Source organism: Pelophylax lessonae (genome assembly GCF_965119305.1).
Source record: "Pelophylax lessonae genome assembly, chromosome: 5".
NCBI lineage: Eukaryota > Metazoa > Chordata > Amphibia > Anura > Ranidae > Pelophylax > Pelophylax lessonae.
In genome coordinates this window covers 166,743,022-166,770,753 of record NC_138772.1, presented here as the reverse complement: position 1 = coordinate 166,770,753, position 27,732 = coordinate 166,743,022, and the positions used below count along the sequence as shown (strand labels likewise).

Sequence of the window (27,732 nt, the reverse complement as noted above, 5' to 3'; positions counted from 1 at the left end):
TTTTTCCCTCAAATCTTCAACTGTCTCCGGAGCGTTTGCGGGATCTGCACCTGGCGGTGCGGGACCTGAGAGCTCAGGGAGTGGTGGTCCCGGTGCCTCATCGGGACAGATTTCGGGGGTTCTATTCAAATCTGTTCACTGTACCCAGGAAGGAGGGCAAGGTTCGTCCAGTTCTGGACCTGAAGGCTCTAAACCGCTTTGTGCGGGTTCGCAAGTTCCGCATGGAATCTCTGCAGTCGGTGGTGGCTGCCCTGGTTCCGGGGGAATTCATGGCCTCCATCGATCTGAAGGATGCGTACCTACACATTCCCATTTTCGAGGGTCACCAGAGGTACCTTCGATTCGCCATTGCGGAGGATCACTACCAATTTGTGGTGTTGCCTTTTGGCCTCGCTTCGGCTCCGCGGGTTTTCACCAAGGTGCTTGCGCCACTGCTGGCCTTGTTGAGGGCCCAGGGCATCTCTGTCCTGGGGTATCTGGACGACATTCTGGTTCGGTCTGCGACCAGCCAGGGTCTGGAGAAGGATCTGTCCGTCACGGTGCAGACTCTGCAGGAGTTTGGTTGGACGATAAATTATCCAAAATCGACACCCGGTGGTTCGCCTTCCCTATTTGGGAATGTTCCTGGACTCGGTCCAAGCGAAGGTCTTCCTACCGGACGACAAAATCAAGGTTCTTCAGGGAGAAGTCCAGTCCCTCAGAGACGTTCCGTGCTCATCCCTGCGGAAGTGCATGCGGTGTCTGGGTCTGATGGTCTCGGCTTTCGAGGCAATTCCCTTTGCCCAGTTTCACACGAGGGGTCTCCAAGCGGAGATTCTGTCCAAGTGGGACGGGCGTCCGCAGTCTCTGGATGTCGAGGTTTCGTTGAGCCGTCGCACCAGAAGGGATCTTCTGTGGTGGCTCCAGTCCCCGGCGGTGTCGGGGGGGAAAGTCTTTTCGTCCTTTTTCATGGACGGTGATCACCACGGACGCCAGCCTGTCGGGCTGGGGTGGTGTTCTGGGCGTTCTGTCCGCCCAGGGGACTTGGTCGGAGGAGGAATCCTCCCTTCCGATCAACATTCTGGAGTTGCGTGCGATAAATCTCTGCCTTCACCGTTGGACGGACAGGCTGCGAGGCTGTCCGGTTCGGGTGCAGACGGACAATGCCACGGCGGTGGCTTACGTCAATCACCAAGGGGGCACCAGGAGTGCCCGAGCGGCTCGGGAAGTGGCCGGCATTCTTTCTTGGGCCGAGACTCATGTCCCGGCGATATCGGCGGTACACATTCCGGGGGTGGAGAACTGGCAGGCGGATTATCTGAGTCGCCAGACCCTGGATCAGGGGGAATGGTCTCTCCACCCGGCTGTCTTCCAGATGTTGTGCGCGAAGTGGGGTCTTCCGGAAGTGGACCTGTTCGCGTCTCGTCTGAACAACAAGGTAAAAAGGTTCGTGGCAAGGACGCGCGATCCTCGGGCAGACGCGTTGGTGGCCCCGTGGCACCAGTATCGGCTGCTGTATGCGTTCCCGCCGATCCAATTGCTGCCCAGGTTCCTTCGCAGGTTGAACTCGGAACCACACACGGTGATTCTTGTGGCACCGGACTGGCCTCGCCGGTCCTGGTACGCGGATCTCGTGAACCTGGCGGTCGACGCTCCTTGGCGTCTGCCTCTTCGAGAAGATCTCTTGTCTCAAGGGCCGATATTCCATCCTGCTTTACAGTCGCTGGCTTTGACGGCCTGGCTGTTGAAACCGAGGTCCTGAAGGATAGAGGTCTCTCTCCGGAGGTCATTCACACTTTGATTAACGCGAGGAAGTCTTCCTCGGGGAAGGTCTATCACCGTACTTGGAAGGCCTATTTTGCCTGGTTTGAGTCCAGGGGGTTTCCACCTCGCACTTACTCGGTGTCTAGGGTGTTGTCCTTCCTTCAGACGGGTGTCGACCAGCGTTTGGCGCTGGCTACGGTCAAGGGTCAGGTGTCTGCGCTGGCCGTTCTTTTTCAACGTCCTGTGGCGTCTAACTCTTTGGTTAGTACCTTTGTTCAAGGGGTGCGACATCTGGTCCCTCCTAGGAGGGAACCTTTGCCTCCTTGGGACTTGAACCTTGTTCTGTCCGTGCTACAACATGCTCCCTTTGAACAGATCAGGAAGATCTCGTTGTCCATGTTGTCCAAAAAAGTCGCTTTTTTGGTGGCGATCACTTCGGCTCGCAGGGTTTCGGAGCTGGCAGCTTTGTCATGCAAGTCTCCGTATCTGGTCCTTCATCTGGATAAGGTGGTCTTACGACCTAACCCTTCTTTTCTTCCGAAGAGGGTTTCGGATTTTCACATCAATGAGGATGTTGTCCTGCCTTCGCTCTGCGCGAAGCCCAAGCATCCGAAGGAGGTGGAGCTGCATTCCTTGAATGTTGTTCGGGCAATCAGGGTTTACCTGAAATCGACTGAATATTTCCGCAAGTCGGATTCCTTGTTTGTCCTTCCTGAGGGACCTCGGAAGGGCTTGGCTGCATCGGCCTCTACCATTGCCAAATGGATCAGACAGACTTTGGTACAGGCCTATGCTTTGAAGGGGAAAGTTCCCCCTGTGCCTGTGAAGGCGCACTCTACAAGATCTCTGAGTACGTCTTGGGCCTGTCGTCATGGGGCTTCTGTGGCCCAGGTGTGTAAGGCGGCGACTTGGTCGTCCGTTCACACCTTCACAAAATTCTACAGAGTGGATGTTCAGGCGTCGGCAGATGCTTCCTTTGGCCGCAAGGTTCTTAGTGCGGCAGTTCCTTAGAGCCTATTGTATGGGCTCCTTGGCTGTTTGGGATACCTGTTGTTATCCCTGGGTTATTTGTTTTCCTGGGATTTTTGCTTCTGTTGAGCAAGTTTTTTCTTCTGTTGCCCAGAGGATTTCCTTCCTTTGGTAAGGTTCCTTTCTCTGCTGTGGAGACGGCGTTGCCTTGGGCGCGGCTGCGTTTCCCACCCCTCATGTTTGCACTGCTTTGGGACGTCCCCATTGTGACGAATATGAAAAGGGCGGCGACTGTCGGAGGACGTAAGAGAAAACTGAATTTTTGTAAAATCTTACCTGTAAAATTCCTTTCTCTGAGTCCTCCGACAGTCGCCGCCCCTGCCCCTCTTTTGGGGTTGATTGTACTCTCTACTGCTATTCCACTGAAACTGGAGTATGGATACAGGAAGTAGGAGGGTATTGACTGAGGGGACCACCCCCTGGGGGTGGGATGTGGTAAAACTTTTATATTAACATATTCTGTTGCCTAGCTACTCCTTCGGAGAAAAGTCTAATACCCCATTGTGACGAATATGAAGAGGGCGGCGACTGTCGGAGGACTCAGAGAAAGGAATTTTACAGGTAAGATTTTACAAAAATTCCGTTATCCTTCAACGCATTAACCCATCACAAATTTCAAAAAGCTTGGTCGGAGTGGCCCTATTTAACACCTGATATTAGAAGCTTATAATGTAACTTTCTATTCTACTCATTCTGGTCCGGGGGATGAGGGGTGCCAACAACCCGTGGCTTGGTGACATTGTTCCCCTAGGGGTTCTAAGTCGGGGTGGTTCAACACCTCTCTTCTCCTCCCTTCATCAGAATAAACTTTGTTAACCTTTGCATGCATGATGCCTAAGCACTTGTACGAAGCTAATACTACTCTTTGAACACTGTATTATCCACTTTTTGTTAATGTTCTACCTTGTTGTGGTTATTTTCCTATATCACATTCTGTTACTGTGATTTTCTGTTTTTTTTTTTTCATCTGTATTTGAAACTCAATAAAATATGTATTGATTAAAAAAAAAAAAAAAAAACAGGAAGGCCAGATTTGAGTTTGCCATACAACATCTAAAAAGCCTTTACAGTTCTGGAACAACATCCTATGGACAGATGAGACCAAGATAAACTTGTACCAGAGTGATGGGAAGAGAAGAGTATGGAGAAGGAAAGGAACTGCTCATGATCCAAGGCATACCACCTCATCAGTGAAGCATGGTGGTGGTAGTGTCATGGCGTGGGCATGTATAGCTGCCAATGGTACCGGTTCTCTTGTATTTATTGATGTGACTGCTGACAAAAGCAGCAGGATTAATTCTGAAGTGTTTCGGGCAATATTATCTGCTCATATTCAGCCAAATGCTTCAGAACTCATTGGACGGCGCTTCACAGTGCAGATGGACAATGACCCGAAGCATACTGCGAAAGCAACCTAAGAGTTTTTTAAGGGAAAGAAGTGGAATGTTATGCAATGGCCAAGTCAATCACCTGACCTGAATCCGATTGAGCGTGCATTTCACTTGCTGAAGACAAAACTGAAGGGAAATCGCCCCAAGAACAAGCAGGAACTGAAGACAGTTGCAGTAGAGGCCTGGCAGGGCATCACCAGGGATGAAACCCAGTGTCTAGTGAGATCTATGCGTTCCAGACTTCAGGCTGTAATTGAGTGCAAAGGATTTGCAACCAAGTATTAAAAAGTGAAAGTTTGATTTATGATTGTTAATCTGTCCCATTTACTTTTGGACCCTTAAAAAGTGGGAGGCACATATACAAACTGTTGTAATTCCTACACCGTTCACCTGATTTGGATGTACAGTAAATACCCTCAAATTAAAGCTGAAAGTCTGCAGTAAAAGTACGTCTTGTTTGTTTTTATTTCAAATCTATTGTGGTGGTGTATAGAGCCAAAAAGATTAGAATTCTGTCGATATCCCAATATTTATGGACTTGACTGTACATAGCCAGCCCAGCCTTAAAGTGGTTGTAAAGGCTGAAGGTAAAAAAACCTTCAGTGTGCAGCTCCACCCTCAGCCTCCCTAATACTTACCTAAGACTGATCTCGATCCAGCGATGTGTATGAGACCCAAAGCTCTCTCAGGTCTCTCTGTTCTGATTGGCTGAGATGTGGCAGGACAAGCTATTGACTTCTGCTGTCAGTCCCAGCCAGTGAGGTGGGGGCGGAGCGGAGCCGTGCTCTCTAAGTCTTATGAACGCAGAGAGCTGGCTTGGGAACGAGCATGCACGAGTGGCTTGCTATGGGGCACTCGGCAAGGGGTAGGGGCCCAGAGCGACCAGAAGGGTAATTGAGAAGAGGAGAATTGGGGCTGCTCTGTGCAAAACCACTGCACATCACAGCTCAGGTAAGATGGTCATGGGTAGAAGCCAAACTCCCCATCAACATTCTGGAGCTCAGAGCAATAGGAATGGCTCTGCAACACTAGACAATGCTTTTTGCAAAGACACGGCTGTGGCCTACGTCGACTACCAAGGGGGCACCAGGAGTCCTACAGCCTTGAAGGTAGCAAGCCATATCATCTCATGGACTGAGAAATCCAAATTCAGTTCCCTAGCCAATCTTGGGGTACTAAATCCTTCAAGCCTGCAGTGATAGGATAACCCCTTTCTTGAAATAGGGGGGCATCTTAAACTTTGTGACCCCATGGCCCAAAAGCATCTCAAATTACTTGAGTACAGGATGTGGTGGCTAGGTGGCTAGAAGATGAAATTTCAATCTCTACCCAGCTTTCATGTTGTCTAACTTGCCAATTTCAAATCAATAACTTGTAGACTTGGGTATTGCTCTTGCTCAACTATTCTCGCAGTGGGTCGTAGTCCCAGAACAGGAAAGGTTATGGGGTTTCTATTCATACCTGTACACAGTTCCCAAAGCAAGGTAGGGATCTGAAGGCACTAAATTCATCTGCGTCCAAAAATTTCACGTAAAATTCACGCATTTCACGTATTCCTATCATTCTGGCTTATCGACGCTATCAAAAATCCTTTTTCTCTTTCGTTCCTTGACAGACACCGCTCCAGAACCTTCTTGACCATTGGGTTATGCAGGGAAATTTTGATCTCTATGATCCTGTCTGTAGTTGGGTTTTGCCGTCGTCCCTGGGTAAATTTGTGTAAAGTTGTTGGTACCTCAAGCCAATAAGGGTGGGACTTTTAAGGTAGGTGTAATTAATTGAGCAAATATAAAGAAGTAAATAAATAAAGTAGAATTTATTACTTAAAAGCATGTACAGGTAGGTACATGCTTTTAAGTAATAAATTCTACTTTATTTATTTACTTCTTTATATTTGCTCAATTAATTACACCTGCCTTAAAAGTCCCTCCCTTATTGGCTTGAGGTACCAACAACTTTACACAAAAAAGACCATTGGGTTATGCTGCCCCCTACAGGAGTAGGACACTAGGCAGGAAAAAGCTTTATCACGCCTAAGGGGCACTCCCACTTCTGCTATAGGCATTCCGTTTTTTCTGCCTAGTCCGGAGTAAGGACCTAGTTCCTTGCTGGGATCTCTGGTCCTAGCATTCTTTCCTTTTTTAAATAATTTTCTGTTCCTGTGAGAGCTACAATCAACTGCTGGACTGGGCGACGGACTGGATATTCCAGATCCTTAGGGTCTCCCCAGTCCGGCCAGGGAGCGTGTGCCCACCCACTTCCACGATATGGTAAGTTGTCGTCCCCCCGCCCTCTCCCCCTTGAGGGTTTTGGGGTGGAGGTTGGCCCCTCCCTGGGACGGTGGGACCCCCAGGTTCCCCTTCCTCTTTCCAGCCCTTCTAGGGTCACCGTGGGTCTACTGGGTGAGCTCAGTATGTAGCGACCCTGGATCTGTGTCCAAGCACTTCAAGCTGCTGGTTCCCGCAGCTCCCCAAAAGAGGCAAAAGGTGTCCTTTTTCAGCCTACTTGACAAATTGTTGCAAATCGGTGACCAAAACGCATTATGTAGGTGCCTAAGCGTTTTCGCTAGATAGTATCTAGCTAGATGGTATCTCTTTGAGGAGTTCCTTTTTAACAAACTGGACAGTCCTACCTGTGGTGGATTCTCTGTGGTGGATTCTCAGGTTTTCAGGCCGAATAACTCCACTTTAATTATGGTGGAGGAATCTCCAGCTTTTAAAGGCCCCTTTGACGGGAGAGCCGAGACTTTGGTCCGCTACATGTTTCCTGTGGCCGGTTCGGTCCTTAGGCTGGTGTTCACCATAGCATTGGTGTCCCAGACTAACGGAGTGGGTAAAGCTTTTGCGCCAGGATCTGGAGGGGGAGCAGCTTTTCCCTGTCCTTGCGAGCTGGTTGACCAGTTGGTCCATGGGTTGCAGTTTGTGGTGCTTCTCTGAATGTGGCTCCCATGGTTTCTAGGCTGTTCGTGACAGCAGTGGTCCTTCGGTGCATGATATTGCTGAAATGCTGGTCTGTGGACCAGTCTTCCAACGGCCTTATCTGTTCTTCCCTTTTTGTGGGATCGTCTGTTTGGATCTTCCTAGATGATATCATTAAGGGTCTTAAAGGGGGGGAATTGTACTCTTCTGGTTGGAGTTGGACTCTCTGGGTCTGACTCTGGATCGGCTTCAGCCAGGGTGTTTTTTTCCAGGGTAACAAAACCCCCAAAGCTGCAGGCTGCGACTCGGCTCCTGTTGTCCAGCAGTTGGTCTTCTTTCTGGACTTACGTGCGGGTGCTGTGTCTGATGGTGTCTACCTTTTGAGGCGGTTCCGTTTGCACAGTTCCACTCAAGCCTCTTCAAAGGGAGATTCTTGCCAAGTGGGACAAGGATCCACAGTCTCTAAATAATCCTTCCTTCCCCTGTACTGGACAGTGGTCCACGCGGTTACCAGCCTGTCCGGATCGGGAGGCGTTTTGGGCACAGATGTGCTTAAGGGGTCTGGACTCTGGGGGAGTCAAGATAACGATCACTATACTGGAGCTTCGGGCAATTAAGATTTGTCTGGCTCTTTACCTTCAGGAGTGCCAGGTAAGGATCTATCGGATGATGCCATGGCATATGTCAATCACTAAGGGGGCACAAGAAGTGTCCTGGCGGCTCGGGAGGTAGCCGGCATTCTAAGGTTCAGCTGTCTCTCCGGTGGGGAACTACCGAGGTGGACCTGTTGGCCTTTCGTCTCAACAGGAAGGCACAGAGAATTGTGGCAAGGTCTTGGGATCCTCTGGTCGACGTCAGACACACTGGTGTCTCCTTGGGGCCAGTATCTTCTGATATACGCCTTTCACCCGCTGACACTTCTGCCGAGTCTCCTGGTAAGGATCGAGGCAGAAGGGATCTAGTCATTCTAGTGGCTCCAGACTGACCTTGCCGTTCCCCTTACGCTTGTCTGGTACGGCTGGTCGCCGATGACCTTGGAGACTTTGCTTTTAGAGAAGATTTATTGGCCTATGGGCCAATGTTCCATCCTGCTTTACAGTTGCTGGCTTTAACAGCTTGGCTATTGAAGTCCGGGTGTTGCAGGGTAGGGGGTTGTCTGAATCGGTGATTTCCCACGTTGTAAAAGACTAAAAAAAATAAACTACCTCTAGGAAGATTTTACTATAGTTTTGGAATGCGTACATTGCGAGGTGTGAGACTCTTGGGGTTCATCCCCGTACCATTTTGGGGGCTCGGATTTTGGCATTCCTCCAACTAGGTGTTGAGCAGCGCCTGGCCTTGGGTACCGTCAAGGGCTAGGTTTCAGCCTTTGCGTTCGTCTTTTGCCATCCTTTGGCTACACGTTCTTTGGTTCGCACCTTTTATTCAGGGAGTTCATCACTTGGCTTCCCAGTATGGTCTCCATTGCCTTCGTGGGATCTTCATTTGGTGCTGTCGGTTCTCCAGTACCCGCCTTTCAGTAATATTTGCAAGCTTACTTTGCTTACATTGTCCCAGAAGGTAGTCTTCTTGGTGGCTATTACTTCTGCACACAGGGTGTCAGAGCTGGCGGCGTTGTCTTGTCGTTCACCTTACCTGGTGGTTCACAGAGATAAAGAGGAGCTTCACCCTTGTCAGTCGTTCCTTGCTAAGGTTGTTTCTGGTTTCCATCTGAAGAAAAACATTGTGTTGCCTTCCCTGTGTTCTAAGCCTAAACATCCTAGGGAGAATGCCTTGTGCTCTCTGGATGTGGGTCGGTCGTTCAGGGTGTACTTTGCGGCTTCCGAGTCATTTAGGAAATCGGTCTTACTATTTGTCCTTATGGATATACCTCACAAAGGGTTGGTCGCGTCTGCCGTGACCATTTCCAGATGGACAAGATGGGCGATGGTGCAGGCCTATTCCATCAATGGTCAGGTTCCTCCGTTCCCTGTTAAGGCGCTTTCTACGCAAGCTCTTAGTGCCTTTTCGGCCTTCCACCATCAGGTGTCAATAGTGCAGGCTGGCAAGGCAGGCCACCTGGTCGCCTGTGCACACTTTTAAAATTACAATTGATGTGCTGGCATCTGCGGATACTGCTTTTGGTTGCACCGTTTTGCAGGCGGCTGTTTGAGAAGATTAGTCCTCTTTGGGGGTGTATGTTTTTTCAGGTGAGCTCCAGTTGTTCCTGGTTGAGCTCCATGTTACCTGGTTGGCTAGGTTTAGCCTTTTGGGATTTTTCTCTGCTGTTTTTTTCCCACCCCTCATGTTTGAAACTGCTTTTGGACATCCAAATGGTCAAGAAGATTCTTGAAGCTGTGTCCATCAAAGAACAAAAGAGAAATTTGAATTTTTGTCTTACCTAAAATCCTTTACTCTGATGTTCATTGACAAACACAGCACCCACCCCTCTATTGAGTTGGGTTATTTTTCTTCTGACACTGCTTGCAACTAAACTGAATGCCTATAGCAGGAAGTGGGGGTATACTCCCTGGGACTGCCCCATAGGCTTGGTAAAGCTTTTTTCCTGCCTACTGTCCTCCTCCTGTGGGGGACAGCATAACCCAATGGTCAAGAAGATTCTGGAGCTGTGTTTGTCAATGAACATCAGAGAAAAGGATTTTACGGTTAGACAAAAATCCATTTTGTTTGGTTGTTTAATTTCTCATTAATCCGTGCCTTTGTACCAACGGCGACATATAGAATCTGAAGAGAACCCTTCACCAGTGGGAATTTGTAGTCTTGACTGTCCACTCTTGGACATATGTCATAGTATAATGTTATCTCCCAGATATTTATTGGTTTTTGACTAATATATTTTATTTTCTCCCTGTCAGAGCAGAAGTGTAAGGCTGTCCTTTCTTCTTCCTGAGCTCAGGGATTGACATTAACCTCTTCCCAACTGCGATACAGCCAAAAGACAGCTACAGCTCCATCGCCCTGTTCTGGGAGAGCGTTTATGTTCCACGCCCCCTGGGGCTCGCATCTGGTGTGTTCTGTCAACTCTGTGTCCTTTACCACGATCTGTTAACAGCTGTGTATGAAGGGTCAAACACAGTGGCCCTTTACCATGTGATCAGCACCATGTGTCCAATCTTGCCAGTTTTCAGCATTTCTTTAGAGCGGAGAGTCAGCCGGTGAACAGTGATTCTGACGGGACATTTACACTGATATCAGTGCCCTGATGGTCAGGAAGTCCCATCAGTTTCCCTATATCAGTGCCGCCTCATCAGTGCTGCCTATCCATGCCGCCTATCAGTGCCCATCAGTTCAGCCTCATTAGTGCACATCAGTAAAGATAAAAAGAAATTATTTGCAAAATTTTATAACCGAAACTAAGAAAACCTATATTTTTTTTTCCTTTTACATTTTCGGTCTTTTTTTGTTTAATAAAAAAAAAATGCCAAAAATTTCATACTGGGTACAGTGTTGCATGACTGCGCAATTGTCATTCAAAGTGTAACCACGCTGAAAATTGGCCTGGGCAGAAAGAGGGTGAGATGGCCAGTATTGAAGTAGTTAAAATAAACTGACATATTACAAAGGTGCTACGTGTAGATCAAAAATGAAAAACTTAAATAAACAGGTGATCTCCTCCAGCTGCCTGAAGAGTGTTCCAGTTACTGTTTGTGCCCTGAGCTCACTCTAAAGATAGTTTAACCTCACTGGGCATCTAAATGTCTGAAACACTAGCTGACCTTTCTTATCTGACTTGGAGGAAATGCAACTAAATAAAAACACACACAAATCTACACACACGCTGCCCCTTAAAGGTAAGACCTCAAGAATATAACAACTTGGGAGATGAAATGCAGTTTCTAGAAATTTCTGATTCTGATTAAAGCGACCTTGACACCACATTTAAAAACAAATGTCATGTGACACTTTGCATGTGTGCAATAGGGTATTCTGCCAACACATGTGTTCCCTCCAGCTGGCTGCTATGTCACTACTGTGTACCAGTGGGAGGATCTGCAGTGCACACTTGGGGACATCATATTTTACACACCCCTAAATGTCAGAGCATCAGCGTTTATCTCTCGAAAAGGAAAATTTTGATTTGCAACCCTCTGGACAGGTTATTATTGATCTTTTATTCCTTGCCCATGGTCTGTTTTTCAACTTGTGACAGGATAGTTTTTAGAATAAACTTGTCATGAGGGAAATGTGGGGATGTTATTGCTAACCTCTTTTTGAAACTGCTAGTCACTGAGCCTAAAACAAGTATGCAGATCAGTACATTTAGAAACTTGCTGCAAGTTATTGGTTTGGGATTTATGTATGTAAGAGGGATATCTAGGCAGCTGACGTTTTCAAACTTGGAGATCTGAGATGACGATCTATATTTTCTCTCATGACAGAATTTTCCACACATTTTGTCAATTTTTTCTGTGAATGATATGTGTGGTTGTTTTGATCAGCTTTTTTTATGCTTCACACAGAATTGCAAGCCATTGCAGCAGATCCAGCTGCCATATGGATACTGCAGGTATTTCTTCCGCTACCCGTATGGCTGCTACAGAGGACAGTGTAATTATCTCCATGTACCTAAAGAGAGTGATGAGAAGGTAAGCATTTATTCTTAAATGATTATTTTTAATTCGAGAAATTAAATTGTTTCTTTTTATGGAGTCATAAACTTAGACTTCCCCAGCTAAGTTATTTCCAAGTCTTGCGGTGTGCCCTCAAAATTTTTAGCTTAGCATTTGGAACCTTGGAGCTCACCCATAATGGCAGTGTTCTGTCTTCTGTCTGAAAGTGTCTTTCACAGCCTGTGTCTTTTCTGTTGATGCGTCTGCAGATTATATATTTGGGGCTCATTCACACCATGCGTGCATGAAAACCGATGGGGAAACCATACAGATTTCACTTGCAGAGACATCAGTTTTCATGCGTGTTTCAATTTTTATGGACGTTGGCATCAGTTTTCATGCACGTCTTTTTTATGCACAGACTGACATCACATGCAGTATTATCATCCCGTCATCTGTGCCCCCCTCATTAGTGATCCCAACTTCAGAGACTTCTCATCATAGACTACCTCAGAGACCCCACTCACATCCTACAGGAGGCGGGCAGTACAGGCACAGAGCACCGCTCTCCTTTCCCTGTCACACGGGGTGAATGCAGAGCGGTGCTGTCTGTATTGCCCACATTCCACTGCGGAGCTGTAAGGAAAACTGCAGACATGCTTCCCAATCCCGCTCAACTCCGCACTGGACATCATACCTGCATTTTGGTGTGAACAGACACATGAGAAGTAATTGTTTCCTGTGTGTCTTGCAGAGACCTGAGGTTTTCTGCTGCAGAAAATCTCAGGTCCCTGCAGATGGTATTAACAAGCCCTAAACTATTTCTCCATGTCTAGAAAAAGCACCTGCCACAATTTAGAAAAACGCAGGCTTAGGCACACAACCCTTTGATCGCCCCCTGATGTTAACCCCTTCCCTGCCAGTGTCAGTTCAGTGATAGTGCATATTTTTTAGAACTGATCGTTGTAATAATGTCACTGGTCCTCAAAAAGTGTCAATGTCCGCTGAAATATCGCAGTCCTGCAAGAAGTCGCTGATCGCCACCATTACTAGTAAAACTAAATAAATAAAATGATCCCATAGTTTATAGATGCTAGAACGTTTGCGCCAACCAATCCATGTAAGCTTTTCGGGATTTTTTTTTTTTTTTTCGTTTTTTTTTACCAAAAATGTGTAGCAGAATACATATAGGCCTAAATTAAAAAAAAAAATAGATTTTTTTATGTGTATATGTTTTATAGCAGGAAGTGAAAAAATATATATATATATTTTTTTCAAAATTGTCAGTCTTTTTTTGTTTATAAAGCAAAAAATGAAAAACAGAGGTGATCGAATACCACCAAAATAGAGCTCTATTTGTGGGGAAAAAAAAGGACATTTATTTGGGTCCAGCGCCACATGACCGCGTAATTTTCAGTTAAAGTAACGCAGTGCTGTATAGCAAAAAATGGCCTGGTCATGAAAGAGGTAAATCTTCTGGAGGTCAAGTGGTTAAACATCTCACTGTACCAACCAAAGATGCTTCTTCATTTAATGATTTTGCTGATTGGAAGTTTGAGATGCTGTTGAGGACTCTGTACTCTTGCAGGCCCAGATCTGCAGGCAGCTGTCACTGCAAATTCAGTATGTCAAACTGCATCTAACTAGACTAAGGCAGTGAACAACCAACAAGATCCTGTATTCCAGGGCCATACCTTGACTGAACTTTTACAGAAATTACTTTCGGCTATGCGTTTTGCACTTTAACGTGATGAGACCTATTTCCAGAATGGCCCTAATCTTGTTTGTGGACAGCTGAAGCTGCTTGTAAAAGACACCTCACATGTATGCCCATGACTGTAGAATGTGTTTGTGGGACACTTAATAGATTCATAACAGATATCACAGGAAGCGAGGTTTTACTTCCACAGTGGACGATTTCAAAACCAAAGCCTTCTTTCCAATTGAAGGATGCCTTCATTACGAAGGGTGGGGGTCAATTCAGATTCTCCAGATTTTCTGTTGGGTGATCAATTTCCAAAAATACACTCTCCAGTCTTCTGTTCAACTTAAATACTTGGGTCTGGTCCTACAGTGAGATTCTCCATGAGAATTCTAGGCCTCATGGTGGCCTTCTTCAAGGCAGTAACGTTCCCCTAGTTGCATTCAAGACCTCTCCAACAAATCTTGTCCACCTGAAACGAACATGTTTTGTTGACCTACCCATGCTCCTATACAGCAAACAAAACAATTCCCTAACTTGGTAGATTTGCAGGCTGCATCATAGGATTGTGACACTAATACAGTGATCAGAAAAAAGATCTGTACACTATATTAGTGACACTGTGACAGGGCAATAAAGGGGTTAACTGGGGTGATCAGAGGGTTAAATATTTTTTAAGGGATATATGGCGTAGTGTCCCGCAGCCACCAATAATTCGAAGTCAGGCCCGTAGAGCCCATAGTGTCCTTCCTGATGCGCTTGCAAATCCTGATTGGGAGCCCTCTACTTCTGCAGCACTTGTACTCCCCCCCCCCATTCACAGGCCAACCCGGAATTCAGGTGGAAACAGCTGATTTTACTCCCCTTGGTTTTTATGAGCCGTTTTTCACTGAAAATCTTAACAGATCTGTTGTGGACCAAAACAATTTATATGCCGATCAATTAATCGTGGCAAATTCAAATTTGACCCTTGCCAAAGAATTTGCATTGAAACTGATCACGGTTTCCGAATTTAAAACCTTTCTGGGCTTATCCCTCCTCATGGACATTACAAAAACAAGTGAGTTGCGGTCATATTTGTCTACTGACCCAATTCATCATGTGCCCGTGTTCTCTGCTGCCATGGCCAGGACTATATATGAGCAAATCCTGTGGTTCATGCACTTCAGTGACAATGAACTCTGTCATCCACGGGATGACCCTGGATATGACCAGCTCCACAAAATTCAGCCCCTCGTAAATCACTTCAACCAGAAGTTTCCATCCTTGTATACGCCCCAACAAGCGGTCTGTGTTGAGTCCCTGATTAAATTTTCTGGCCGCCATACTTTCAAACAGATTCTCTCCAGCCAGATATGGGGTCCAGATGTATAAGCTCTGCGACGGCAACAGGCTATACATGTAGTTTCCGGATTTACGAGTGAAAAGATAGCAATGTGGAGCCCCCCAACTGCCCAGACTACATGGAGAACAGTGGCACGATTGTTTGGGACTTGGTATCACCCTTATTTGGAAAGGGGTACCATTTATACGTGATCAATTATTACACAAGCATGCCACTTTTTAGTCACCTTTTTGATTTTAGAATTGGCGCATGTTGCACCGTGCGACCTAATCGCTGGGGCTTCCACCAATGGCTTGTAGATTCCAGACTTAGACGGGGGAGAGAGCCTGCTTCAAGTGTAATAAATTGCTTGCAGTGAAGTTGAGGGACACACGAAATGTTTTCGTTCTGTCCTCACGCAGATACGACAGTCCAAATTGCAAAGGCGACTGGTGGTGTTGAGAAGCCCTTCTGTGTCCACAAATACAACCTTAACATGGGAGGGGTGGACTTCAATGACCAGATGATGGTGTCATACTTAATTGTCCGTAAGGCCAGACGCTGGTACAAAAAAGTGTCTGTATACTTATTCCAATTGGCTCTGAACGCTTATGTGCTATACAGAGCGCCAGGAAGAAGTGGATCCTTCCTAAAATTCCAGGAAGAGAACATCACAACCCTTCTGTATCCAGAAGGTGCTTTGGCCCAAATTCACAATCCAAATGCAGTGAGTCGGCTGCATGAGAGACATTTTCCTGGATGTCCTCCCTAGTACCCCTACCCAAAGAGCACCCCAAAGAAGATGTCATGTCTGTAGAAAACATGGATATAGGTGTGACACCCGCCATTTTTGTCCCTCCTGTCCTGGCCTCTGCATCGGGGACTGCTTCTGTCGCTACCACACACCAGTAGAGTATTATGCCCCATACACACGTGCAGATTATCTGCAGACTTTTGTCTGCAGACTTACCAAAACCATATAATATGAGGTCAAACCTAAACACTTTCAATTTGTATGCAATCCGGCAGGCCCTTGCACTACATAGAAAAGGTAAGTCTGCAGACAAAAGTCTGCAGATAATCTGCACGTGTGTATGGGGCATAAGTATAGGGTACAGCACGGCACAATCTAGGGCACACTTTCACACAGGGTCTCGAAAGATGTATGCTATCGCATTTTGAAAGACCCTAGCCTGGAACAGTTTTTCTTACAGTTACAAAAAAAGTGTAAAAAAAAGTTACGAAAAAAATTAAAGCCAAAAATAGTTGTCGTTTTATTGAGTTAATTTTCTGTTCTTACTTTACTTTTCTACTCTTTCTACTTTTACTGTACTTTATAATATACTTTTATACTGTAATGTTTTACTGTTTCTGTGTTTTATTGTTAACCATTGTTTGCTTTGCAAGTACGCCCATCAGCGGCAGCACTGATTTTTTTTATTCTGACAGCAACAGCGTTTGCTCTCAGCATATACGTAATCAATGATTGCAGCGCTGTAGGAGGTAATTTTACCACCGCAGTTGAAAAAAAAAACATATGGCAAAGCATAGGGGATCTGGTGGACACAGAGGGTGGATCTCCTCTATGCATCGCCATATATTTTTTAACACTTTTCTTGGCAGAGATTTCTTCATCCACATCGATCGATACAAATGGAGGTATCTGCTATGATCTTTTTTTTTTCGTTCAGCCCAAGGGCTGAACGAAAAAAAAGAACTTTGCATGTATGCCCATCATTAGAAGTGGGTGGATGCTGGGAGGTCTGATGGTGGGCATACCACACACTTTTTGGTATTGTTTTTTACAGCCAGCGGTCAGCTTTCTTTTAAAAGCAATCCTAGCAGATAAGCCGCTAGACTGCTTTCTCTATCGTTCATTGATGGACGCAGTTCTCTCTAAAGCATATCAGTAGGGTTATACTGCCCCCTACAGGAGTAGGACACTAAGCAGAAAAAAAGTTCTGGCTATGCCTATGGGCAGTCCCAGAGGGTACACCCTCTCTCTTCCTGCATAGGATGTCTCTTTTAATCTGCCTAGTCAGGAGTAAGGACCTAGTTCCTTGCTGGGATCTTTGGTCCTGGCATAAAAGTGTTTTTTATGTAGATAGTTTTTATTAGCTAGCTTTTTTCTCCAGAATTTTTTCCTGTGAGATCTACAAGCAACTATGCCGGATCTGGGCGATGGGCTGGATGTTTTAGATCCAGTGGTCAACCCAGCCGGCCAACGAGCACGCGCAGGCCTTAGCTCCGCACACACGACAGTGTCTAGACCTGTGTCGCAGCGTTCTTATTTGGCCAACAGCCCCCCTACTTCAGCGGAGAAGGGTCCTGTCATGAGATTTTGCCTGCCTGTGTTCCTGATATTGGGAGTAAATGTTCCCTCCCTCTTCCCTGGCAGATTTTGGGGTGGACACGGGCCCCTCCCTGGGACAGTCAGACATTCCTCGGTTCCCCTCTGTCCTGTTGTACAACCCTTCCCCCCCTCCCCTCTCCTCTCCTCCCCCCCCCCCCTCACGCGGGGGACTGTTTAGGCCTACCTGAAGCTAGAGCCACGTTCTCAGGCCGCATGGGGGGCCTCGGTCGGTTCCTTTAGGGCCTACCTACTGAATGATAGTGTTGAGAGGGCTTGGGGGGGATCCTCCTGTGGGTCCTCATTTGCCGCGCGGGGCCGCCATTTTCTTGTAGCCTCGTCTGCTACAATGACGACGGCCATATTGCTACACCCGTTTTCGGCCATTTTGCGGTGGATTCTCTGCTTGGAATCTAGGTGGGAGTGCTGGAGGCATTTTCTGGGGGCTGGAGCCCCTCTCTTCACCTTGGGCAGTTTCAAAGCTCACTTCCTTTTGGGAGCACTGCTGCTACACATGCAGACGTTCTGGGACTGGCTGATGCATATTGGGACAGTGAGTTCTGGGGGTCTCTCTCTCTCTGTTGGGGGTCTTCCGGGTGTGCCTGACCTTCGGGGGGACGCTGTAGCGCAGTGGGACCATTTTTTTTGCAATTTTTAAAAAATTTTGCTAGCGGGTTTTTCTGGTACAGTATGGACCCTGCAGACCATGTGTCCCCACCTGACCCCTCACGGGAGGCCGCAGGGCCTTCCGGATCTCAACTGTTCACCAATGCAACTTTGGCTGTTCTGGAAGCATTGTGTCCCGGGTGGAGGTGGCCTTGAGAGGGCGAGGTGCGCAGAAACTATCTCCACCTACCCCTGCCTCATTTGATGTCTCCGATTCTGAGTCTGACTCAGCCGCCGCAGACGTGGGTCTCCCTGCCGGGTCTGTTACCTCGCGCCCTGCCTCCTTGGATAATGAGGATGACATTTCTACCTCCCCTGCCATGCAAGATATAGACGCTGGTGGATGCATTGTTTTTTTCTGTGCGTAGCACCCTACCATCTGGAGGACACAGCGGCAGCTGCGCCTAGGGCGCAGGTTGCGCTTGGCACTCACATGCCATCCGGATCGGAAACAATTTTCCCTTCTCAGCTTAACATGCTCATAAAAGAATGGGACCGTCCGAGACGTTCCCCTGGGGTGTTTAAGCGGCTGCTAGACGTTTCCCAGCAGTTGTGCCTTCGTTGGGGCACTCCAGACGTGGATCTTTTGGCGTTGCATCAACAGGATAGTGCGGAGGTTTGTGGCCCGCTCTCTGGACTTTCTGGCAGATGCACCGGTGGCACCAAGGGGGTCATTCTTCTCAGGATCAAGGCAGAAGGGATTTTGGTCATTCTTATGGCTTCGGACTGGCCTCACTGAGCTTGGTACACCGACCTGTTCAGGTTAGTCGCAGATGCTCCTTGGAGAATTCCTCTCAGGGAGGATCTATTGTCTTCAGGGCCAATCTTCCATCCTGCTTTACGGTCGCTGGCTTTGTCGGCTTGGCTGTTGAAAGCCAGGTGCTGAAGGGCAGAGGATTGTCTGCTTCAGTGATTCCAACTCTGCTTAAAGGGAGTAAAATGACTTCTAGGATGATTTATCATTGTAGAGAAAGCTTGTATATTGCATGGTGTGAGTCTCTTTGGACTCCCCCTTGCTCTTACTCAGTGGCCTGAATCTTGGCTTTCCTTCAAGGGCGAGTTGATCAAAAGTTGGCCTTGAGTACTATCAAGGGTCAGGTTTCGGCTTTGACAATTTTCTTCCAAAGGCCGTTGGCCGCCCGTTCCCTGGTGCGTAACTTCTTCCAGGGGGGTGCGACACTTCGTACTTCCGGTGCGACCTCCATCACCAACTGGGGACCTTGATTTGGTGCAGTCGGTTTTTCAAAAACCTCCTTTTGCAATTATTCGGGGGTTTTCCATGCCTGCCTTATAACAGAAGGTGGCCTTCTTGGTGGCTATCTCTTCTGCGTGCAGGGTGCCGGTACTGGCGACATTGTCTTGTCATTCTCCCTATATGTTGGTTCACAGAGACAAGTAGTACTTTGTCCGGATCCGTCCTTCCTTCTGAAGGTGGTTTCTAGTGTTCACTTAATCGAGGACATTGTATTACCATCTTTGTGTCCTAAGCCCAAACATCCAATGGAACGTGCACTGCATACTCTGGATATAGTTCAGGCAATCAAGGTGTACTTAGCAACTACTGATCAGATTCGCTCTCGGTACTCACGGATGGCCCAAAAAATGGGCTGCCTGTGTCTGCTGTGACTATTTCCAGATGGATCAGACAGACGGTGGTGCAGGCTTATTCATTTAAGGGTCAGGTTCTACCTTTCCCTGTTTCTGAGCATTCTACTCGGGCGCTTGTTGCTTTCTGGGCTTTTCGCCATACAGGCGTCTGTGCTTCAGGTTGCAAGGCTACCTGGTCGTCTGTTCACACCTTTACCACATTTAATATTGTGGATGTGCTGGCATCTGCAGAAGCTTCTTTTGCCCGCAAAGTTTTGCAGGCTGCTGTTTGGAGGGCTTTTTGGCCTACCTTGAGGGTGTTTACTGTTTCAGGTGGGCCTCATCTTGCTGTTCTGATGAGTCCTATGTTGCCTGGTTGGCGGTGTTTAGCCTTGGGGGCTTGTTTTTCTTCTGCTGTTCCCACCCCTCATTTTATGGCACTGCTTTGGGATTTCCCTACTGATATTAATCAGGAACTGTGTCTGCCAATGGAGGATAGAGAGAGCTGGATTTTTTACTTACCATAAAATCCTTTTCTGTTAAGTTCATTGACGGACGCAGTACCCGCCCCTCTATTTTGAGTTTGGTTGGTGTTACTTCTCTGACACTGCTTTTATACAAAACTGACATCCTATGCAGGAAGAGAAAGGGTGTACCCTCCGGGACTGATAGAAAGAAGAAGTGCTTGGCGCTGCCAATAAGTGCATGGAACATTCCATACACTTATTGGCAGCGCCAAGCACTTCTTTCTATCATTTACCATATAACCCCTTCTAAGGTTATATTCTGAAGTGGGCTGCAGCCAACTTATTTAGCATCTTTTTGTAGATATATATATATATATATATATATATATATATATATATATATATATATTTATATATATTTCTTCCTTTACCCCTTTTTTATCCTAAGCGCGAATATTTTCTTGTTTTTATCTATACCCTCCGGGACTGCCCATAGGTGTAGCCAGAACTTTTTTTTCTACCTAGTGTCCTACTCCTGTAGGGGGCAGTATAACCCTACTGATATGCATCAGGAACTGCGTCCGTCAATGAACTTAAGAGAAAAGGATTTTCAAGTCAAAAATCCAGTTTTTACAAACCGTGGGGAGGGGACTGCAGCCGGTGGTTCCGTCAGCTGACCATAGAGCTGATTGGAGGCTAGAATGGCTCCAATCATCTCTATGGCTTAAGATACTTGAAGCTATGAGCATTTCATGAATTACATTTCGCCAGATATAAACCGCGCCATTGGGAAATTGGAAAAGCAACTTATCACACCATTCTTGGTGTGGTCAGATGCTTTAAGGGCAGAGAGATCTAGTCTAATATACCCCAATTTTTTGAAAAAGAGTACCTGTCACTTCTTATTGCTATCATAGCGGATATTTAAATTCCCTATGATAACAATAAAAATGATAAAAAATAAGAAGTGATAGGGAAGTTTTTAAAATAAAATTAATAAGCAAAATAAAAAATAAAAAAAATTCAAGCACCCCTGTCCCCCCACGTTTGCGTGCAAATGCAAGCATCAGTCTGGTGTCATATGTAAACAGCAATTGCAGCATGCATATGAGGTATCGCCGTGAATGTCAGATCGAGGGCAATAATTTTTGCAGTAGACCTCCTCTGAATATCTAAAGTGGTTACCTGTAAAGGCTTTTAAAAATGTACATGATTTGTTGCCGCTGCACATGTGTGCGCAATTTTAAAGCATGTCATGTTTGGTATCTATGTACTTGGCATAACATCATCTTTTATATTTTACAAAACAATTGGGCAATATACAGTATAGTGTATTTGTGCATTCAATTTAAAAAAGTGTTACTCTATCGTTCATTGACAGACGCAGCTTCATATCATCTTGACCATTGGGTTTTGCTGCCCCCTACAGGAGTAGGACACTAGGCAGGAAAAAACTTCACCACGCCTATGGGGCAGTCCCTGCAGGCATAACCCCACACTCTCTGCTACAGCCCTCAGTTTGTTTCTGCCTAGTTTAGTAGTAGGACCTAGCTGTTATTTTTTGGGAACCTTTTTTTGTAATTTTTTTCTTTTAGTTAGAGTTCATTGGAGAACTACAAACAATCGGCTGGGTTTCAGACTGGATATTCTAGATCCTTAAGGTCTCCCAGCCTGGCCAGCGAGAGCAGGTTATAGTCCAGCACTAGGCCTCGATACGCCAGAGCCCCATTGGACGGGGACGAGCCCACGAGTGGACCGCCTCGCTGGGACGCCCTGAGTCGCAGTGTACCCCCTGGCTGGCAGCACCCCTACCCCAGGTGAGAAGTAGTCTGTTTGGATCGGCGCCCATCTGATATCAGGGTATGGTGAGTAAGTTTCCCCCCAATTCTCTTGCTGCCTCGGGGTGGACGTGAGCCCCCTCCTTTGAGTAGTCGGACACTCGGGTATTCCTCGGTTCCCCTGGCCTCTCGGGTATACCAGGTGCCCCCTCAGCGGTTCCACTCCCATGGCAATTTCATACCTCTGGGGGGCGGATATATTGCGGCCACTGCGGCGGTTCTTCGGTGGGGTCTCCTTCTGGGGACCCTCCGATGCCTTTTGTCTGCTGTCAGACAGGAACGCAGGTGTCTTTTGGCACCCGCAAATCCCAGAAATCAGGCAAGGTGTTTCCCGGCTTGTAACTTTTTGAAAATATTGTCAATGGACAGTGGGGGCGCATCAAGCACATGCTAGTGGTGCCCAAGCGTTTCAAACGCCGCTATGCCTTCGTGGAAACGGTTTCCACTCGGTGGACTGTGCCACCAAAGGTGGATCATCCGGTTTTCAAACTGAATAAGTCTACTGTGGTCCCGGTGAAAGAATCCCCGGCCTTTACGGACCCCGTTGATAGACTGATTGCGTCTCCCCCGCCATTTACATGTGTTAGCGGGCTCAATATTGAAACCAATATTTGTGACCACCCTGGTGTCACAGACCATCACTGAAAAGTTACTTAAAGGTCACTTGGAAACGGAAGGAAAACCGAAGACAGGCCAATCTAGATCTGCAGACAAATCCTCGTCTGCATGAAGGGGCGTCCTTACCCATTTCTGGGGTGGGGGGATGTTTTCGCTGCTTTCCGGAACCATGGACTTCCTTATTTCAGGACAAGTGGGTCACAAACTGATCTGATCAGGGTACAAGATCGAATTACGATCTCGACCGTCGGACAGGTTCTTCCCATCCAATCTGCGCCTATCTCCAGACCCGTTAAGGGATCTACGAGAGGCGGTACAAGATCTGCTGTCGCAAAGGGCGATTGTGCCGGTTCCTTCTCAGGAGCACTTTCATGGGTTTTATTCAAACTGGTTTACTGTGCCCAGGAAGTAAGGCAATCTGCGTCCAATCCTGGACCTCAAGGCTCTGAACCGTTTTGTTACTTGTAGTAGTGCCTGCCTGGTGCCGTGGTGTAGTGAGAAGTGACCCCCCCCCCCGGCGTAGATGTAAATCTGGCTAAATAAACAAACCGAAAATCTAATAAGTACAATGATCTGTACACAAATACAAATTTACCATCTCAAACAATCATATTTAAATCTCACGGCACACACTGAATGTGACAGAATAAGTCCACCGTGATGGGTCACCATCAGGAGGGTTATTGTTATATCAAAAGGATGTATTCTAATACAGTATATAGTAGAAAAGAAAAAATAAACTAGTTTAGCAATTGTCCCTTATAACCCACAGTGTCCACTTACAAAAATCGTGAAATCATTCAACCTTAAAAGTAAGTTCAAGCTTTTAGACCCTTCAGGGACAATGTTTGAAACCAAGCCAAGGAAAGGATAACAGTTCGGCCCCCCTGGTGCTTATTGACCGAGGCCTGCAGTTTTAACTCTTTAAGGGGTGTGTACACCTTGATACAAAAAGGAAGAGGACCACATAGGGAAAAACCTAACCTGGAGAGACAAAACAATCCCAAGTTAGTTGTCCCATGAGCAAAGTAAAGTCTCACCTTCTCAGGCCATCCACTAAGATTGCATATATATTTACCTTAATTGGTCCACCAAGCACTCAAAATAGGTTGTGTGTCCAGCATGGGAGGCTAGGGTGTATGTGTGCCATTTTTAGAACTCTCCCCGACGATCCACAATTCGGACGCTATATCAGGGAGCCGCGCTTGCACAGTGAGGTGCCCTGACATGGCTCAAGTCTTCATCTTCTGCCCACTCTCCAACCCCACCCGTAGGGGCGTGGTCAGGAATGACAGCGCTGACCCAAGAGATGGGGAGGGAGGAGAGGATGTGCTGATAGGGCCGTGAACAAGGGCTGTGTCCTCAGACGCCAAACCCCTGACGTGTCCTAGGACAGGCAACGTAGGTCGCCGTGTCACCCTCCGGAGCTGGTGAATCAGTTGATCCAGGGGTTACAGTACGTTTGTCCCGCAGGGTATATGTGACAGTGGTAACTCTTCGCCGCATAATATGTTTGAAGTACTGGTTCGGCCGACCAGGCTTCTAAAAAGGTTCTGACTGATCTACCATTTGTAGGTGACCGTTTTGTTCGGTGCCTCTATGGAAGAGATCATTAAGGGCCTTATGGGAGGTAAGAGTACATTATTTACGCAGGTTGCTAAGGGCAAGGAACCTCGTCGTAAACGTGGTACTTTCTTCTCAGCTCACAAGCTGCCCTTTCGTCTGTCTGGTTTGAAAGAAAAGGGTTCGAAATCCACCCATAACTTTGAGACCCTGGAATGGTAAATCAAAAGCGGGCACTTCTAGTTCCGCAGACAAGCCTTCCCCAGCCTGAAGGGGCACCCTCACCCGCATCTGGGGTGGGAGGACGTTTTCGCCTTTATTAGGATCCGTAGACCTTGCTCATTTAGGACAGATAGGTCCACGAGTTGATTCGGTTCGGTTACAAGATCGAGTTTCGGTCCTTGCCTCCGTCAAGGTTCTTTCCTTCCAACTTGCGCCTCACGATTGGCGGCAGGGCAGGACTTGTTAGCACAAGAAGTCATTCTGCCGGTTCCAAGGTCAGAACCTTTTCAAGGTTTTTATTCAAATCTGTTTACAGTTACCAGGAAGGAAGGCAAGGTACGTCTGATCTTGGATCTCAAAGCTCTGAACCACTTTGTGCGGGTTCTGAAATTTTGGATGCAGTCTATCCGCACGGTAGTAGCTTTCCTTCATCAAGGGGATCTTCTGGCTTCTATTGATTTCAAGGATGCTTACCTTCATATTCCAATATATATTGGGCATCATCGTTTTCTTTGTTTTGCCATGGGGGAGGAGCACTATCCATTCGAGGCATTACCTTTTGGTCTCGCCTCAGCTCCTCGTGTATTCACAAAGGTTTTGGACCCAGTTCTGGCCTTGCTACGGCACAAAGGGATTGCGGTACTGGGTTCCCTGGATGATCTGCCTCTGCGTGCAAAGTCTTTCTCGGCTCTAGAAGCCGACCTGGACATTACTGTGCAAACTCTACAAGAGGTCGAATGGACACAAAATTTTCAGAAATCGGCATTGACTACATCCACCAAGCAGGACTCAGCGTCGGCCCGGGTGTTTCTTCCTCAGGTGAAACTTATGAAGCTACAGGATGCGGTATGGCTCCTGTTGTCCAACTGTTGGTTGTCGTTCAGGACTTGCATGCAAGTGCTGGGCCTGATGGTTTCCACCTTCGAGGCGGTTCCATTTGCTCAGTTCCATACCAGACCTCTGCAAAGGGAGATTCTGTCCCAATGGAACAAGGATCCGCTGTCAATGGACAATCTGATCCTGTTGAGTCAGGTTCAAGGTAGTCTCTCTGTTATGGTGGCTCAGCTCCCCGGCGCTTCGTCTGGAAAAATCCTTTCTTCCCTTGTATTGGACTGTAATCCCCACAGATGCCAGTCTGTACGGGAGGTGTCTTGGGAGTGTACTCGGCCCAGGGTGTTTGGACTCGAGAGGAGTCCAGTCTGCTGATCAACATCCTAGAGATTCTGGTGATCAGGCTTTGTCTCGATCCTCTGCAGGAACGCCCTGTGAGGATACAATGCTATGGCTGTGGCATATGTCAGTCATCAAGGGGACACAAGGAGTGCCCTGGCAGCGGGAAGTGGCTGGTATCTTGAGGTGGGCAGAACTATATGTTCCGGCCCTCTCTTCTGTGCACATTCCAGGGGTAGAGAATTGGCAAGCTGACTATCTGGGGGATCTGGGAGAATGGTCTCTTCAACCAGAGGTGTTTCATCAACTGTGCTTTCGGTTGGGGTCCACTTATGTGGACCTGTTGGCCTCTAGTCTCAACACGAAGGTGCAGAGGTTCGTGTCAAGGTCTCGGAATCCTCTGGTCGACACCACAGATGCCCTGGTGGCCCCTTGGGGTCAGCATTGTCTGATTTACGCTTTTCCTCCAATACGACTTATGTTGAGACTGCTACGCAGAATTGAGGTAGATGGAATTCCAATCATTCTGGTGGCACCAGACTGGCCTCGCTGATCTTGGTACACAGGTCTGGTAAGGCAGGTAGCAGACATCCCTTGGAAACTTCCTCTCAGGGAAGATCTTCTGTCTCAGGGACCAATCTTCCATCCTGCTTTATGGTCACTGGCTTTAACCGCGTGGCTATTGAAAGCCAGGTGCTGAAGGACAGAGGGCTGTCGGACTCCTACAGTGATTCCTACATTGGTAAAAGCTAGGAAATCTACTTTCAGGGAGCTTTAGTAGAGTTTGGAAGGCGTACATTACTTGGTGTGAATCTTGGGGGGGGAGGTTCATCCCCGCTCCTTTTCTTTCTCGCCTGTTGGAGTTTCTACAATTAGGTGTAGATCACCGTTTGAGTTTTGGCACCATCAAGGACCAGATTTCCGCCTTGGCTATATTTTTCCAAAGGCCATTGGCGGCAAAGTCTTTGGTTCACACTTTTGTGCAGGGAGTACGCCATCTGGCTCCTCCGGTGCGATCTCTGGTGCCTACGTGGGATCTCAATTTGGTACGGTTGGTGCTTCAAAAGCCTCCCTTTGAAAATATTTGAGAACCTCCTCTGCTCACTCTGTCGCAGAGGGTGGCCTTTTAAGTCACTAATACTTACGCACATAGGGTGTTGCAGTTTGCTCCATTGTCCTGTCGGTCGCCTTACTTGGTGATTCATAGGGACAAAGTGGTGTTGCGATCCTGTCAGGCGTTCCTTCCTAAGGTTGTCTCGGGGTTTCATTTGAATGAAGATATTGTGTTACCGTCCTTATGTCCTAAACTGAACCATCCTAAGGAAATTGCTTACATATTTTTAATACATACAATTGCTACATTCCTTGGATGTGGTCAGGGCGATTCGGGTGTACCTAGTTGTGACTGAGCTTATTCAGAAATCAGATTCTTTGTTTGTTCTTACGGATGAACCCCGTAAGGGGCAGGCTGCGCCTGCTGCAACCATTTCCAAGTGGATCAGGTAGACGGTGGTGCAGGCCTATTCTATTAAGGGTCAGGTTTCTCCTTTCCCTGTTAAGGCACATTCTACAAGGGTGCTCAGTGCCTTAATGGGCCTTCTGTCATCAGGCGTCAGTAGTTCAGATGTGCAAGGCAGCTACGTGGTCATCTGTACATACATTCACAAAGTTTTATAAAGTGGCTGTACTTGCATCTTCGGATGCGGCGTTTGGCCGCCAAGTTTTGCTGGCTGCGATTGCAGAGGCTTCCAATTCTTGAGGGTGATATTTTTTTATTGGTGGTGAGTTCCAGTTGTTCTTGGTTGAGCTCCTGTTTTTACCTGGTTGGCTATGTTTTTAGCCTTGTTGGGAATTCTACGTATTGCTGTGTTTTCTCTTACGTCCTCTGACAGTCGCCGCCCACTCATACAGTCTTCACTTATGGGTATTGACCTCTTATCCATAGGAGCAAGCTAGGCATAAGACTTGTTAAAACACAAACAATTTGCATAGACACACCTGTAGGGGGCTGTCCCTCTGATCCAATACCCCCTGCTATCAGCATTCCCAACTCAGTTTGTCTTTTGCCTAGTTAGGAGTAAGATGGGCTTCCCTTGGCTGGGGCTACAGTCTCAGCCCTTTCTTAACTTTTATTTATGCTAAGTGTTTTTTTCTTTACACTGATAGCTTTTTATTTGATCCTGTGCTTAGTTAGTCAGACTTCGGAAGACTACAGCGTTTGCGGAGCTGGGAATCGGACTGGTTGTACTAGAGACTTACGGAATCCGAGCCCGCCATCGAGCGTCTAGCAGGCTATGCGTACGCCCCTGCCTCGCAAACGACCTGTCCCTGTCTTCAGGGACAAAGCATGTCTCAACTGCGGTACGCCGCGTGTTGCTAGAGTCCTGTTTGGCTGACGGCACCCCCACTGCCAGGGGTGGGAGGCTTCCCGTCGCAGAGGCACCCACGCCTTCGCTGGATCGGTAAGTACCATGCTACCACCTCTGTCTGTGACGTATTTCCGAGGGTGTATGTGGGGCCTCTGTTTAGGGGATGGCAGTCTGCATGGAGTCTGTGTTATCCCCCTCATGTCTGTGTGTCCGGGTCCCGCTGTT

General features: G+C 47.3%; 1 protein-coding gene across 1 annotated transcript in view; it reads left to right on the top strand.

Annotated features, from left to right (window-relative positions):
• Positions 1–27,732, top strand: part of TOPAZ1 (testis and ovary specific TOPAZ 1) — a gene marked incomplete at its 5' end in the record, with an annotated part of 460,121 nt that overhangs the window by 22,764 nt on the left and 409,625 nt on the right. Inside the window, one exon of the mRNA XM_082257639.1 lies at positions 11,542–11,667. Coding sequence (XP_082113765.1) covers positions 11,542–11,667 — 126 coding nt within the window. The remainder of the gene's footprint in view (positions 1–11,541; positions 11,668–27,732) is intronic.